The sequence below is a fragment of the Gorilla gorilla genome, chromosome 4, assembly GCF_029281585.2.
Source record: "Gorilla gorilla gorilla isolate KB3781 chromosome 4, NHGRI_mGorGor1-v2.1_pri, whole genome shotgun sequence".
In the NCBI taxonomy this organism is placed as follows: Eukaryota; Metazoa; Chordata; class Mammalia; order Primates; family Hominidae; genus Gorilla; species Gorilla gorilla.
The window spans coordinates 22,458,454-22,474,432 of NC_073228.2; the positions used below are offsets into that span (position 1 = coordinate 22,458,454).

At 41.0% G+C, this 15,979-nt stretch overlaps 1 protein-coding gene across 3 annotated transcripts in view; it reads right to left on the bottom strand.

Annotated features, from left to right (window-relative positions):
- MAP2K6 (mitogen-activated protein kinase kinase 6) overlaps positions 1–15,979 on the bottom strand; it is a 140,872-nt gene that overhangs the window by 25,887 nt on the left and 99,006 nt on the right. For all 3 annotated transcript variants that reach the window (XM_055386521.2, XM_019028396.4, XM_063706132.1), the window contains 8 exons: positions 11,132–11,180; positions 10,422–10,535; positions 8,577–8,696; positions 7,621–7,737; positions 6,907–6,958; positions 4,361–4,488; positions 3,025–3,102; positions 1,299–1,438 (listed from right to left, as the gene is read on the bottom strand). In XM_055386521.2, the coding sequence (XP_055242496.1) occupies positions 1,299–1,438; positions 3,025–3,102; positions 4,361–4,488; positions 6,907–6,958; positions 7,621–7,737; positions 8,577–8,696; positions 10,422–10,535; positions 11,132–11,180 (798 nt within the window). The remainder of the gene's footprint in view (positions 1–1,298; positions 1,439–3,024; positions 3,103–4,360; positions 4,489–6,906; positions 6,959–7,620; positions 7,738–8,576; positions 8,697–10,421; positions 10,536–11,131; positions 11,181–15,979) is intronic.

The following is a 15,979-nucleotide window of genomic DNA, read 5'->3' on the forward strand; positions in this document are numbered from 1 at the left end:
CCTCCCGAGATTACAGCTGTCCACCACCATGCCCAGTTAATTTTTTGTATTTTTAGTAGAGTCAGGTTTTCACCATTTTGGCCAGGCTGGTCTTGAACTCCTGACCTCAGGTGATCCACTCGCCTCGGCCTCCCAAAGTACTGGGATTACAGGCGCGGGTGCCCTGCCTCACAGCACTTCTAAAAAGCATGGAGGCTGAGGAATGAAGCCACGGGGAAGATGTTCCTTCAGCTTCCTCAGTACCTCAAACAGCCTTCAGAGCTCCAGGCCCTTCCCCAGCAGTGAGTACTCAGAACGGCTCCCCTCCGAGGGTCACAGCTGGGCCTGCCACCATCTCCGAGCCCCTTTCCTCCCAATTCTCATCTACTTCTCCCGGATGGCCAAATACGCTAACCTGGCTCAGGGGTGTGCTTCACTTCTGGCATCCTGCTTCCAGCATCACTTGCCATGATCATTACTATCAAGCCATCCTAGGCATCATGACCTCTATGCAGACAGAAATTACTGGATTATCCAGAGAATACTTTCCCCTCTTGTTTTTCTTGACTGCCCTGGCAGTTTTCATGAAAATATAGTTCACCTCATGAGTATGGCTCCCTCCCACTTTCCACCGCAACTTCGTTTGGATTCCCTTCCCAGAACTTCAGCATTGTCTCTTATGGTGGGCAAGTTTCTCCACAGTTAGCAAGTATTCAGTAGCAACCAAGGTTCTACAAGACTTCTGGGGACCTAAGAAACACTCTCAAACTACCCACTATCTTCTCACCGAAAGTAATTCTTTGCCTCTACTTCCTATCCCCAGGCCTCTAGTGGGTCCTATCAGCTTTCTCTTTATGCTTTAATCAACATCAAATTGCTTAAAGCTCACATAAAGGAGTTTCTTGCTTTTGTGACATTGTGAATGATGTTCCTTCTGTTTGGAATACGTTTCCTTTCCTATTTCCCTTTTGTCTGGAAAATTCCTCTCATGATCGCAGCTCCAGATTTATCTCCTCCAGAAAAGCCTATCCTGAGGTCTTCCCTCTGAGTTCCTTAAATCGCCTATGCCCCTATCTCTATCACTGGACTTGCCACATTATACTATAATTATTCATTTATGAGACTTCTCTACTTGACTTTGGGCTCAGTGAGGGCAGGGAGTGTGATACGGTCATCTTTCCTTCTCCAGCAGAGAGGGCATACTCCACAAATGCTTTCGGAATGAATGTATGCATGATGGATTCAACCCCGATGGAAGAAATTCATGAGAACTCATCTTCTTCTTTCACACTGACACTTGGGAGGTGAGGCTGTCTTACCACTGTGAGGTAAAGTCAACAAACTCTGCAGAGAACTTGTCTGCTGGGAGTTGTGGCGATGGCTCCTCTACCACCTGTTTGAGCTGCTGAAATGGAGTTCCCCATGAATCATAGGGAAATCGAAGGATGGCCAACTCAATCTGGAGAAAAGAAGAAAAAAGGAGACAACAGTTTCAACAGGGCTGCTTTAGGGAATCACCCATGTTTCATTTGTGGATAGACAGAAGAAAACACAGGGTAAAGTTCAAGTATAAGTCCAGGGGTGGGGGGGCAGGAAATAAACTAATAATTTGTTCTCTAGCAATTTTCCCCAAATTCCTAGTGCTAGGGATTTTTAAATATTACTTACTAGACACAGCCACTTAAGCCTATCTAAAACGGGGCCCCTCACTAAAACCCACTGTGGCACTTCATAAAAATTGTAAGCCAACAGTATTAAACTTCAGGATGTAAAGCTACGAGGATTTCAAACGTTTGGTCTGAAAAGTAATTCCCAGCCTAAGACCTTTCCAGAGCCGAGCATCTACTGCCACCTTCAGGTCCCTTGGTGAAATGACAGGGAGAAAAAGCAACCTAGAACGAAATGACAGATCTTTTTTTGGACTTGAGAAAAGGCCACTTTGCATTACAGGATCATGTGCTTTCTGGGCAGGCAGGAGAAATAACTCATGGGATTTATTCAGCTGCTGTGCCTGGGGAGGAGCCAGGACCACAGTGGATAATTCCAGACCTTGGTGATCCACTGAAAATGTATGACCACCAAAGTTATGAAATTTACAATCACCAAAGTTATGAATAAGTTATGAATAAATCATATAACTTTAGGGCTGTGTCTAAGGAAATCATCCTATTGGTTATCATGTATTGAGGATATACCTGACTGATATGGTTGGGCTGTGTCCCCACCCAAATCTCATCTTGAATTGTAGCTCCCATAATTCCTACATGTTGTGGGAGGGACCCAGTGGGAAATAATTGAATCATGGGGGTGGTTCCCCCATACTGTTCTATGGTTCTCATGGTAGTGAAAAAGTCTTACGAGATCTGATGGTTTTATGAAGCATCTCCCTTTTCACTTGGCTCTCTCATTCTCTCTTGTCTGCCGCCATATAAGATGTGCCTTTCACCTTCCGCCATGATCGTGAGGCCTCCCCAGCTGCATGGAACTGTGAGTCCATTAAACCTCTTTTTCTTTTAAATTACTCAGTCTTGGGGATGCTTTTATCAGCAGTGTGAAAACGAACTAATACACTGACCTGATCAGACTTTGACTTCTACTTCTCCAATAAAAATATCCTGGGAAGCATAGCCTATGTCCTGGATAACACGGCCCTATCAGGGTTCACGCACGTTAGCATTCTTTGCACAGCTTAAGCTTCTTGCCTTGGCTTGAATAATTTAATTTTAAACTATAAGGAATCTAGTCAGATCCTCTCGTTTTACAGAGGAGGATAGGAAGATAGTCCATGTGACTGTAACAATTACTCAAAAAGGCATACAGCTCGTCAGAGGTGGAATCAAGAGAAAGATTGGTTTCCCCAATCCCATATCAGTGTTTTTATTATACCACAATACAAACAATTATTACTCAAAATCTCCTACCATCTCAGCAGGAGAGGGCGCCCCAAACCAGCATTTAGGGCATTTGTTTCTTGAACCCAACGTCCACCTCATTCTAGTTTCATTACCCACAACCTCATAGTTCATGATGATTGGCATACACTACCATCGTGATGCCCAGACTCCAAATGTCAGACTTCACACTGTATCCCTTCTGGTTGAGCTCTGGGTTTATTCTTTCAGGCTGGAAAGGAGACAGACAACTGAGAAACTGGGAAGACAATTGAGATAATGTTCTTAGTTCAATAGTCTCTGGGGATGGGGGTAGCATCAGCTGCCAAGTGAGTTGTTATAAGCTGTTAACATGCCACTGAGGCCAAGAAGACCCGGTTAACTACAACAAATATCAATGTCTCCGTGGGGTTTCCCTTCTTCTGTGTTTGTCTTTTCTTGGACACAGTAATGGATCAAGTTCCTTTCATAACAAATTTAAAATTTGCCTTAAGAAGAAACAGGGTATACATTATAAAGCTACTTTGCCCATCTAGAATTATCCTTGTTTAAAACACGAACAGTCCAGAACTCAATAAAACAAGAGTCACTGGGCTACTGTCCCATGCTAATAGACCTGAGCAATTTTTAGCTAAACACAGACAGGAAGCTTTTCAATTCAAAGCACAAGTCCATTTCCAGATAGAATCTAGTGTCCGTTCCTTCAGTTAAAGGGGATTGCAAGGTCTCTGCTAATGACGGTGAATCTTCACAGCTGTGAGGTCCTCTCATAACTAATCTAACTGCCTTGTTTGGGTAATTTAAGCTCTATTTACTATTTTGTCCTCAACAAACAAGGTAATACTCCCCTGCAATACAGTGTGGAAAACTGTGCAGGCTATATGTATTGTGTATATATTTTTTCAAATAACATATCTCTTTCACTTGATTTTTTTAAAGTAATATATATATAACTATGTCTGTGCCCCACCAAAATCCACAGGTTAAAACCTAATCGCACATGTGGTGGTATCAGAAGGCAGGGCCTTTGGGGGGTGATTGAATCATGAAAGTGGAATACTAATGAATAGGATTGGGGCCCTTATTAAAAAAGCCCTAGAGAGATCCCTCACCCCTTTCACCATGCGAGGACTGAGCAGGAAGGTGCTATGTATGATCCTGAGAAATGTGAGCCCTCATTGGACACCAAATCTTCTGGTGCCTTCATCTTGGATTTCCTAGCCTCCAAAACTGTGAGAAATAAATTTCTTTGTTTATATGCTGCCTGGCTTACATTACTTTGCCACAGCAGCCTGAACAAACTAAGACAATATATGAAGCAAGCGAGTAAAGATTTCAGACATAAAATTTTGAAGAAATACTAAGAGGCAGACTACTTCTGGAGTCTTAGGTACATTTCCATTTTCCCTCTGTGGCCATCCATTTCTTGTTTCCCAGCATGATTTGTCGGCAGTGACATTACCAGATGCCACCCTAGCTAATGTACTTACGGCCATGTATGGTTTGCAACCTGCATCAATTGTTTTAGCAACAGAGTCCACCAAGTAGCCACTGATTCCAAAATCGCACATCTTCACTTGACCGAGAGCATTGATGAGTACATTAGAAGGCTTGACGTCTGAAAGCGAAAACAACCAGGATGCCATCATTTCAGCCTGCTTTCAAGGTTCATTTCTCTGCCACCAGAGGGCCTAAAATCTCCATTTGTCCTTCATCTTCCTTTCCCCAAGTTGCCCAACACAGAAGTAACTGCCATCCCTGACCCACAGTTAACAACGGCTTATTGCTTTCAACTTGATTTTCTATTTCATGTTTTGTTCATGCCTTGTAGAACTGTGAATTTCTCCATACAAAGAACTGTTTTCTCCACTGATTTTATGATCTTCATTACCCTCATACTTGTAGTAAGAGCCTAAAAAATTATTACTGAATCAAATGTCCAATTCAAAATGATTCATTGATATTTAATGTAGGAGTAATAAAACAAAGAACAAAAAGGCAGACTGTGACACAATGATATACCAAATATGACCAAAGCAACCTTTGTTTTTGTTTGGTTTGGTTTTTTCTTCAAGATAAGGTCTTACTCTGTCACTCAACCGGTGTGCAGTGGTGTGATCATAGCTCACTGCAGCCTCAAACTCCTGGGCTCAAATCATCCTCCTGCCTCAGTCTCCTGAGTAGCTTGGACTACAGGTGTGAACCACCATGCCCAGCTAATTTTTTTTTTTTTTTTTTTTGACAGACAGGATGTCTCTTTGTTGACCAGGCTGGTCTCAAACTCCTGGCCTCAAGCAGTCCTCCCACCCCACCTCCCAAAGGGCTGTGATTACAGGTGTGAGGCCACCAAGCCTGGCCCAAAGCAACAAATTTTGATTGAAACCTCTGCTAGCGATGTGTCAGAGGTCACATAGTGTAAAGGATCATAAACCCAGGTATTCCAGACCACAGGGCAGGTTACTGAAGAAGCAGTATTACCGACCAGATTTTAAACGAATCCTTTTGACTAGAAAAATTTAGCCCACCCGCCCATATGCCCAAAAAATGGAACTACGATTATCTCTGGATAATAACATTTGAAATTACAGCTGATTTTTTCCCTTTGTGATACTTTTCACAACCCCCATAAAATTGAAAGTAAAAGATTATTACAAAAGCTTTAAAAATTATCCTTTATAATTTTCCCTTTAAGCTAGAAGATACACAAATTTCATTTTATTATTTTTATACCTTACATATTTTCTCTAATATGAATTACATATTCATAATGGTGAAATAACCCTTAATGTTAATTTCAAAGTTGTGAATAATCTACAGTCTTTTTCCTGTCTGTATTCCTTCCTATTTTCTTCTCCTCATCTTCCTTCATCCTATTTTTCCAATTTTTAATAATAACAACTAACAATAGTAGGCACACTGTGGAAGGCATTTTACATTATTTCCAGGCTCAGAGAGTTTAAGAATTATCCAAACCACCAGGCCCTCTTACTTACCAATACATTCCATTATTCTTCCCAAAGACAGCGTTCAGGTTATCTCTTCCCAGAAGTTTCCCTGACTACAATCACTACAATCACTACAATCACCTGCCTCAGCCTCCCAAGTAGCTGGGATTACAGACACCCACCACCACACCTAACTAATTTTTGTATTTTCAGTAGACACGGGGTTTCACCATGTTGGGCAGGCTGGTCTCAAATTCCTGACCTCAGGTGATCCGCCCTCCTCGGCCCCCCAAAGTGCTGGGATTATAGGCATGAACCACGGCACCCAGCTTGGTACTTTCATATTTCTAAGGTGGTTTTTTTTTTGTTTTTTGTTTTTTTTTTTGTATATTTAGCTTACTTCCCTATAAGAATCCTGATGCATAATTTAATCAGAATATATTTTCTTCTCAGATACCTCTCAGCGGATCTATTACATTTCAAAAGTGATTTTAAAAGATGAATAAATGGATGAATGGGTGGATAGAAAATGAATGAATGGATGGATGGATGGATGGCTGGTTGAAGAGATAACAGGCCAATAAGAAGGAAGAAAAGGAAAGAGGAAGAGATAAATCATTATATCCTGCCTCCTGTTGTCTGAAAGGGCTCTACTTTATACCAGAGTTTTTCACACTTTCATGTGCACAAGAATCACCTGGAAATCTTGTTAAAATGCAAATTCCAATTCATTTGATCTTGAGACCCATGATTCTTTTCCAACAAGCTCTCATGTGATGGCCAATACAAGATCGATTTTTATCATATTCTCTAAAATTCTCAATGATATGATCTCATAGCTCTGCTTGCTAACAAGTGTTTATATTCAATTTGGATGTAAGACAAAGATCATGTCTTCTTCTTATGTCCTCAACCATGATAAGGAATACTACTTATATGGTTTGCTATCCAATCTTAAAGGAAAGCCCCTTAGTTCTCTTGCCTGAGTCAATTCTACTTCCATCCATGGGGGATTGGGGGTAGGGACGGACTCCAGGTGAAAGAGATGAACTTTATCAAAGGAACAGCCAAGACAGCTCATGGATGCTTACCTCTGTGAATGACAGACAGCTTACTATGTAAATGTTCTAATGCTTTTACAATCTGCAAGAGAAACACAAGATAGATTTATTTATCACATTGCTGGAAAGAAATTGAATGTTAAGTATATCAAGGTTTATTATCCTTGGCTTTAGGTTACCAGTGAGATATTTTCTCAAATAGTGGTTGTCCTATCTAGGAAAATACATAGGAAGTTACACAAATTGGACTCCATCCACCAGAGAGGACTGTATCTTATATCAGAGAGGATGTCTCCCTCATCTGTCTTGTTCATTTGTCCTCCTTCTTTTTCTCTCCACCCTCCTGAGCCTGAATAGCCATGAAGGTAGAAGACCTTCTTTCTATTTATTTTCCTTCTGCTTTCTTCTATGCCTACTAGTCTCAAGAGAACATTTTAAAAATCCATAAATGAAAATCAAAATAAACTAATGTCAGAATATAGACACCAGGAATGTGGTCATAGCTGATGAATGCAGCACTGAGAGTCATTTAACCTAGAGTCTGCCAAACCAAAGCAGTGCTAGAATCTTCTACACAGTGCTCAGAAAGGAAAGCATGTATTTATCCATCCACCAATAAATGTCAACAGACATGTACGAATAGTAGCTGTGGCCCAGGTAGTATTTCTTCATACTGAGGTCCGAAGACACATAGGGACTTTATTTCTCACATTTTCCTTGCAGTAGGGATCAAAATGTACTCACAGAAACTGCTATTTTCCCTAAGATGTCCTCTGGAATTGTCTGGCCTTTATCAATAACTTGTTTGTAGAATTTATCTAGTGATGTATCCATGAGCTCCATGCAGATCCACACATCACCCTGGAGACCAATTGTTTCAGGAATTGTTTAAAAGGATGAAAAAGGGAGAAAGAAAAATAAAAAAAAAAAAAACAGTAAACCCTATCCTGAAGAATTAACTATTTCTTTCTTGAATTTTGGGGGGAAATACAGTGTTTTCTGTCAAGATCATAAAGGAATTTACAAATAAGCAAGGTTATCTACAAAGAGCAAACCAGTAGGTAGCCGAGCAGAACCTGCATGTGCTCTCCTACCCCTTAATGAAAAATGGAATCTAATTACTAACAGACATAAGCAATACAACCCCAGATATCCAGGCCTTTACTGATACCACTGTCTAGGAGTTAGGTCTAGATGCCTCCTCCATGTTGGATCTCTCACACTAAATACCAGCAATAGTCAGTCAAAAAGCTGGTTTTAATGAGGTGAAGCCTCATAATCCATATAATGCTGAAGTGGAAAACAGAGGTAGAGAAAAGAGATCAAAGTAAGTCTATATGGTACACAAGTAGGCTAGATGAAGCTCCTAAAGCAGTCAAAAGACCAGAATATTTCAAATTATAAGAGATCTAAGCAAATCAGTCTATAGGCGATATAGAAAGTTCTGCCAAGATAAACAAAACAAAAAAGAAAGGAGACGAGAAACTCCACATCTTAAAAAGGCTAACCACATTTGAAAATACCATAATTTCAATCCAACCTTGCTCCAGGGCATGTCATCATTGCACACACGTAAACCCCCGTATACAAGATGTGTCAAACAAGAAAGAGCTCCATGATTGTGATGGCATTTACGTGATCAAAGAAACTTCTTTTTAAGTTATTGTTCCTCTTGGACTTTGAATTGAAGGGTCACCTACCTCCCGAAACAGTGCGCCATAAAAGGTGACAGTGAATGGACAGTCCACCGTCCTCATGGAAATATCCAAATCCATCAGTAGCCGTTTCTGTTCCTGGCTATTTACCGTGGCTCGGATCCGCTGAATGGAAATGCATGGAAAATTTATGGTTACTACTCTGAGGATGAGGCAGGAAGGGACCTGAAGGAGTCCCATCGTGAAAATAGTACAGTTCATGACACAAGTTCTGGCAACGACATTGTGAATATCCACCCTAAGTGATTAGCTGTTTGTAACACATGAAAATAAGGAAGGCTGTTACTCATTTGATTTCCTGAATAGTCCTGGTAAGAAACAAATAGATAGTGTGTTTTGGAGAGTGACAAAATGTTTTGGAATGTATTTCCAAGGTATGAAAACAATCTGGTTTACTGTATTATGTCTGTTCAGGGCAAAGAGGGCACAATATTAAGGACTTTGCTGCTTATCTGGGGTCCCAAGAAAATAAGCCAAAAGCTCTTCTTTGGGAACATGTAAGAGTATTTGGAGGGAACAGTAACTGTAAGAGAACTGGTACAGCTATACAAAATAGAAGCAATTAGAGAAATAGAGAAACTGTTCATTCCTATCCCAGTGCTTCTGAGGGAAGAACAATCTGTCACACTAGGAAATGTAGCCTTACAGAAACATGATTATGTCATTAAATGATAGGAGAGATACAATATCACTAGGACTTCACACTTTTTGCCTACTTAGCAAGTCAGCAGAAGAACAGACTGAAAAATCTACAAGGTAAAAGTATTCCCATTCTTTAAAAGCAAAAGGATCCAAGTCACCTGATTATTCCTAACAATAGCCCCAATCTATTAACTCAGCTAGAGATGTTAATTCTTTATGATCCTCCAAACATCTACTCAATAATATGAAATGATTTTAAATTTCCTTTCATAGCTCAAAAACTATGCAAATTTACTCTAGATATATTTTACCCTCCTTTTTCCACAAATGGAGACAATTTTCTCTCCCAATTCTGGTTTCTTGATTTTCAGAGGCAATTCTTTAAAAGCAACAAAATATAGAATAAAAGAGATCTATGAGTCATAACAGCCAAATGCAATACGTAAACTTTCATTGGGATGCTGATTTGAAAATCCCACAGGACAAAACAAACACACACACTTTGAGATGATCAAGGAAATTTTCATTTGGACTCCGGATTAGATGAAGGAAGTATCATCATCATTATTATTATTATTATTATTATTATTATTATTATTATTATTATTATTTGAGATGGAGTCTCGCTTTGTTATCCAGGCCGGAGTGCAGTGGCACGATCTCGGCTCACCACAACCTCCACCTCCCGGGTTCAAGTGATTCTCCTGCCTCAACCTCCCAAGTAGCTGGGACTACAGGTGTGTGCCACCATGCCTGGCTAATTTTTTGTATTTTTAGTAGAGACGAGGTTTCACTATGTTGGCCAGGCTGGTCTTGAACTCCTGACCTCGTGATCCACCCGCCTTGGCCTCCCAAACTGCTAGGATTACAGGGGTGAGCCACCACACCTGGCCCATTAATTATTTTTAAGTGTGATGATGACATGGTAGTTTTGTAAAAATTAAAAATGGTAGCAGAATGGGTGGAGGGAGAGTTAAGAGTTAAAAAAACAAATAAAAAGTAGATACAACTCACACCAAGGAAGACTTTTCCATACCTTTGGAGGAAAATACTGTTCCCTGCAAATAATCTTTTCTGTTTTACCCTACGGAAGATGGTTTTGCTTCTATTAAAAGGGCTGGTTGACAATTGAGGTGGACAAATGTATACACAGCAGATATAAAACATTTGGGAGAATGTTAACTCTACCTTCACTGCCATGATCTGCCCGCTGGGCACGTGCCGCATCTTCTCCACCACCCCGTACGCACCTCGTCCCAGTTCCATTATAGGCTCCAGGTCATCTGCCTTCACCTCAAAGTTCTGCAAGAGAGAAAAGGAATAATGCAATGGGAAAGAGAAAAATAAACAGAACAGAGAGCACATTATCCTCTATCTCGTTTCTCTCAATGTTCTAAGGATTATTTCTGAGCCGGAAGATTTTCTAGCATGTCAAAGCAGCCTCTGAAAGCAAGAAGCTACAAGAAGGGCCAAGAGATGTCTAGGAGCTCCCACGGTAGCCCACCTGCTTGTCCCAGGCAACACAGAAACCCAACTTGGACTCAGCTTGCCAATGTCTCAGTTGAAGCTATTTCACTGAAGTTCTTTAGCCATGACCCTTCATTGTGTCTGTAACCCACTATTGACTGATGGCAACTAGATTATGTCTGAGCTTTGAGAAATGCCCTCCCAAGAGAACCATCTACTCTATTCAAATACCTTCCATCAAAACCACAATAGCCTGATTTCAATTCAACATTTTTTCAAAATAGCAAAAACTTTGCATACCACTTCCCTTTAAATGCAAACTTTTTTTGACTCATCCCCTGACAGCATGCTAGGGAAAATAAATTTTTCAGTGAGACAGCATACATATAAAATGGCCAACGTATTAGGTGGCAGACATGATTTTTTCTTACCTGATTTCCAATAGAAATGCAAGCCTTGGAGTCTAAATCTCGAGGTGGTCTAAGAAAGATAAGGGGGAAAAGAAGAAACATAAGCTATTGAGTCAATTATGTCCTTCCCAAATCACACACCACTGAGGATATTTTTTCCTTAAGAAGAAAGTGGAAGTTCACGAGTAAACTAAAGCAGCCTATGAGTGTGAATAAGAGGGGATTTGAAATAAATTACATTTGGGTTTAAATCACTTAATCTCTTTGGGGCTCCCTTTCTCCTTTAACATGGGGATATTAATATACCTATATTGTGAAGCAGGAGTGAGTATTAAAAGAGACAATACAAGTAAAATGCTTAGCTGAATGTTTGGCATACAGTAAATATCTAATTCGTATGAGCTATACATGTGCTATTATATAGATTAGGGTGCCCAACCCCCAAGCCATGGACTAACACCAGTCAGCAGGAGATGAGTGGTGGGTGAAGGAGAGAAGCTTCACCTGTACTTACAGTAGCTCCCCATCGCTCACATTACCACTTGAGCTCCATCTCCTGTCAGATCAGCAGTGGCATTAGATTCTCATAGGAGCACAAACCCTACTGTGAACTGTGTATACAAGGGATATATGTTGCGCACTCCTTATGAGAATCTAATGCCTGATGATCTGTCGCTGTCTCCCATCATCCCCAGATGGGGCCATCTAGTTGCAGGATAACAAGCTCAAGGCTCCCACTGATTCTACATTACGGAGAGTTGTATAATTATTTCATGATGTATTACAATGTCATAATAATAGAAATAAAGTGCACAATAAATGTAATGTGCTTGAATCATCCCGAAATCATCCCCCCACCCAGTTCACGGAAAAACTGTCTTTCAAAAAACCAGTCCCTGGTGCCAAAAAGGTTGGGGACCGCTGATATAGGTCATTGTGCTACAGCAGTAAGTCTCAAGCTTTTTCTTTCACCCAAGAGCACCAATATATGTAATTATTTCACCACATGTCTCACAATTGTTTTAAGAAACAAATAGTAATGGCATATATTCTGTTAACTCACAAAATTCATAGAACATAAGAATTTCAAATCTCATCCCTTCTTTTATAGATGGACAGAAGGTCCAGAGAAGTAAAGTGACTCCTCCCAGCCCACAGCTGCCCCAGGTCTCCTGATATCCAGTTCTGCATCCTCTCTACTCTACCAGGCTGTCTTATCAAGCCCAGCAATATTTCTTCTGTGCACAGCACATATACAATTCTGGGGTCTTCTTAGGAGCCAGAGGTTTGCTGATTTTGTTTCTATAGTCACTTCCTGAGTATTTATTTCTACCACTTCAATGATCTCTCAGGTGGTATCAATCTACTTAAGAGAAAAATGTTTGGCTCTGGCTGTGCACACAACTAGGAGATGAGAAAGGCATTTTCCTGAAAGAAATGTACCAACAGTAGTACAATAAACATAGCAAATGCTGGCCTGGCACGGTGGCTCACAGCTGTAATCCCAGCACTTTGGGAGGCTGAGGCAGGTGGATCACCTGAGGTCAGGAGTTCGAGACCAGCCTGGCCAACGTGGTGAAACCCCATCTCTACTAAAAACACAAAAATTAGCTGGGCATTGTGGCGCATGCCTGTAATCCCAGCTACTTGGTAGGCTGAGGCAGGAGAATCGCTTGAACCCGGGAGGCGGAGGTTGCAGTGAGCCGAGATTGTGCCATTACACTCCAGCCTGGGTGACAGAGTGAGACTCTGTATTAAAAAAAAAAAAAAAAAAAAGCAAATGCCGAGAAACAAATTGTTAATGTGATCAAACAAAAAGAACAACTAGAGGCTAAAGACGAAAGAATCCTGGTGCTGCCAGAAAAGAGGGAAAGAGGGTGAGCAGACAGGTAAAGACTCATGTCTCTCTGGAAGCACATTCCATGCCAGAAAAAGGCAAAGGAAAATGGAAAGATGAAAGTGAGAGAGAAAAGAAACCTTTGCCAATGAGGATTTTTTCTAACTCTCAGGTATTATGATTCTAACCCTTTTGCTGAAATTGAATACATAAATAAAATTTAAAAGTAGGAATATGGGCGGGGGCGCAGTGGCTCACGCCTGCAATCCCAGCACTTTGGGAGGCCGAGGTGGGCGGATCACCTGAGGTCAGGAGTTCGAAACCAGCCTGGCCAACATGGTGAAACCTCATCTCTACTAAAAATACAAAAATTAGCCGGGCGTGGTGGCGGACACCTGTGATCCCAGCTACTCGGGAGGCTGAGGCAGGAGAATCGCTTGAACCCAGGAGGCAGAGGTTGAAGTGAGCCAAGATCGTGCCACTGCACTCCAGCCTGGGTGACAAGAGCGAGACTCAGTCTCAAAAAACAAAACAACAAAAAAAGAGAAATACAAATACAGATATAAACATGACTCTAAGATTTTAATGGCAAGCCTTCTCTCACCTCAAAATCCTTTTGGAATACATAGAATACTTAAAGTTTTTTATACTAACTTAAAACTGGGGACTGAGAGGGAGAGAGAGAAAAAAACAATACAAAACAAAACACACACACATGCCCCACAAACAGCAGTGATGTGTTTATATATCTTGTGTTTCTGAGCAGGGAATTTTTCTTCAGAAAAGGTTTCTGGAAGAATCAAATTTCTAAAATTCTAATTCCTCTTTCTCAAGATTTCCAAAGCTATTTTTCCTCAGTTGTCAAAATTTGCTTGTACTAATTTGTAATGGAACTTTGAAATAAAGGCAAATATGACTTGAAACATGTGACTAATATAAACAACAAAAATCCTTTGCAATTATTCAACACCCTGATTTTTTTTTTTTTTTTTTAAGACAGAGTCTCACCCTGTCGCCCAGGCTGGAGTGCAGTGGCACGATCTCGGCTCACTGCAACCTCTGCCTTACTGGGTTCAAGCAATTCTCCTGCCTCAGCCTCCCAAGTAGCTGGGATTACAGGCACCACACCCGGCTAATCATTGTACTTGTAGTAGAGACAGTGTTTGCCATGTTGGCCAGGCTGGTCCCAAACTCCTAACCTCAAGTGATCCGCTTGCCATGGCCTCCCAAAGTGCTGGAGTTACAGGCGTCACCCACCACCCTGACTTTTTAAAAATATGAAGCAACAGAAAGGTCACTAATTATCTGGGGCTGCGACTGTTTTTTTTTTTTGCCATCCAATGAGGTTATCGAAAAACGAGTTCTTCCAAGTCTAACATTCTTATATTTTATATATATACCAGGGCTCAGCAAATTACAGCCTGTGGTCCAGCTAAGAATGACTTTTCCAAATTTAAATGCTTGTAAAAAAACAAAAAATAAACAACGGCATCCTCTGTGGCCCATGTAGCCTAAAATATTTAGTATCCGGCCTTTTACAAAAAAGGTTTGCTGACCTTGGCTCTATACTAACTTTGCATTACCCCTGAACCTAATAGAAGGGTCTGGTGCCATTTTCCAGATTAAGAAAAATGAAACCCAGAAAAGCTGGGTGATTTTCTGAAGCCATACGGTCATCAACGGAGCTGAAAATAAAACTCAAGTCACCCGAATCTCAGCCTTGATTTAAGGAGGAGAAAGAGGAAGAAGAGAAGGAACTATGAAAAACTGGGCTAAGAGCTTTTTACCTGCTCTCGTGATTCCCATCGAGGCAGATTGAATACAAGGAACTTGCTCCCAATACCCAGGCCTCCTCTAATGAAAATAATCAATTTGCCTGTGCCGCAGGCCCTTGGGCTCATCAAGTGGGCCAAAAATATCAAATGATGGGGCCAAGACTGACAAATCAGATTGGATTAGTTGACACTGTGTTCTCTCCAGGGCTGGGCATATTAGTTTGCCAGGGGCATGGCGATTCTGCAGGAAGTTTATACTGTGGGTGGATGTTCTCTGTCACTTTTTCAATATTTTAGTCCTCTGGGGAAAGAACCAAGCTTATTACAAAAATTCTTCCCCTGGAAGACCAAAGGTCTTCCAAAGGTCACCTAGTATTCATTTTTTTATATGAACAACCAGCTTCGGTTTAGTACGATAATTATTCATTTATAATTTTACATGAGGAATCGGTTCACTGGTTACTATCGCAATTACTATTCATTGATTCAGAAATATTTATTAAGCACCTATTTGGGCAACAGACTGCGTGAGACCATTTACATAAAATAGCTTCCTTAATTTTTACAACTCTCAGAGGTGTTATTACCTCTATTGAAATAGAATAGGGTATGAATTGAAATCAAGGTATAATACCTCATTAATACCTCTTTCAACAATTAATATTGAAAGTGACTAAATAATTTAAGAACACTCAGGCCGGGCGCAGTGGCTCACGCCTGTAATCCCAACACTTCGGGAGGCTGAGGCGGGTGGATCACGACATCAGGAGTTCGAGACCAGCCTGGCCAACATAGTGAAACCCCATCTCTACTAGAAATACAAACTTAGCTGGGCATGGTGGCGGGTGCCTGTAGTCCCAGCTACTTGGGAGGCTGAGGCAGGAGAATCGCTTGGACCCAAGAGGCAGAGGTTGTGGTGAGCCAAGATCATACCACTGCACTCCAGCCTGGGCAACACAGTGAGACTCTGTCTCAAAAAAAAAAAAAAAAAAAAAACACTTACAAAGACAATGAGATTCGAACCCAGAGCTGCACCATTATGGCTTCTCATGCACAGTATGCTGTAAAGGATACTACCTCTCATTTCACTAGCCGTAAACTGTTTGCTCACAGCCTCTACCAGTCTGATGTGTGGCTAAGAGTACATAATTGAGAGTCAGAGATTCCTGAGCTTATATGCCAGTTCTTCCACTGAGAAGCTGTGTGATAATACTAACTTGGAGTTACCTTTCATTGAGCAATTGCAATGTACCAGGC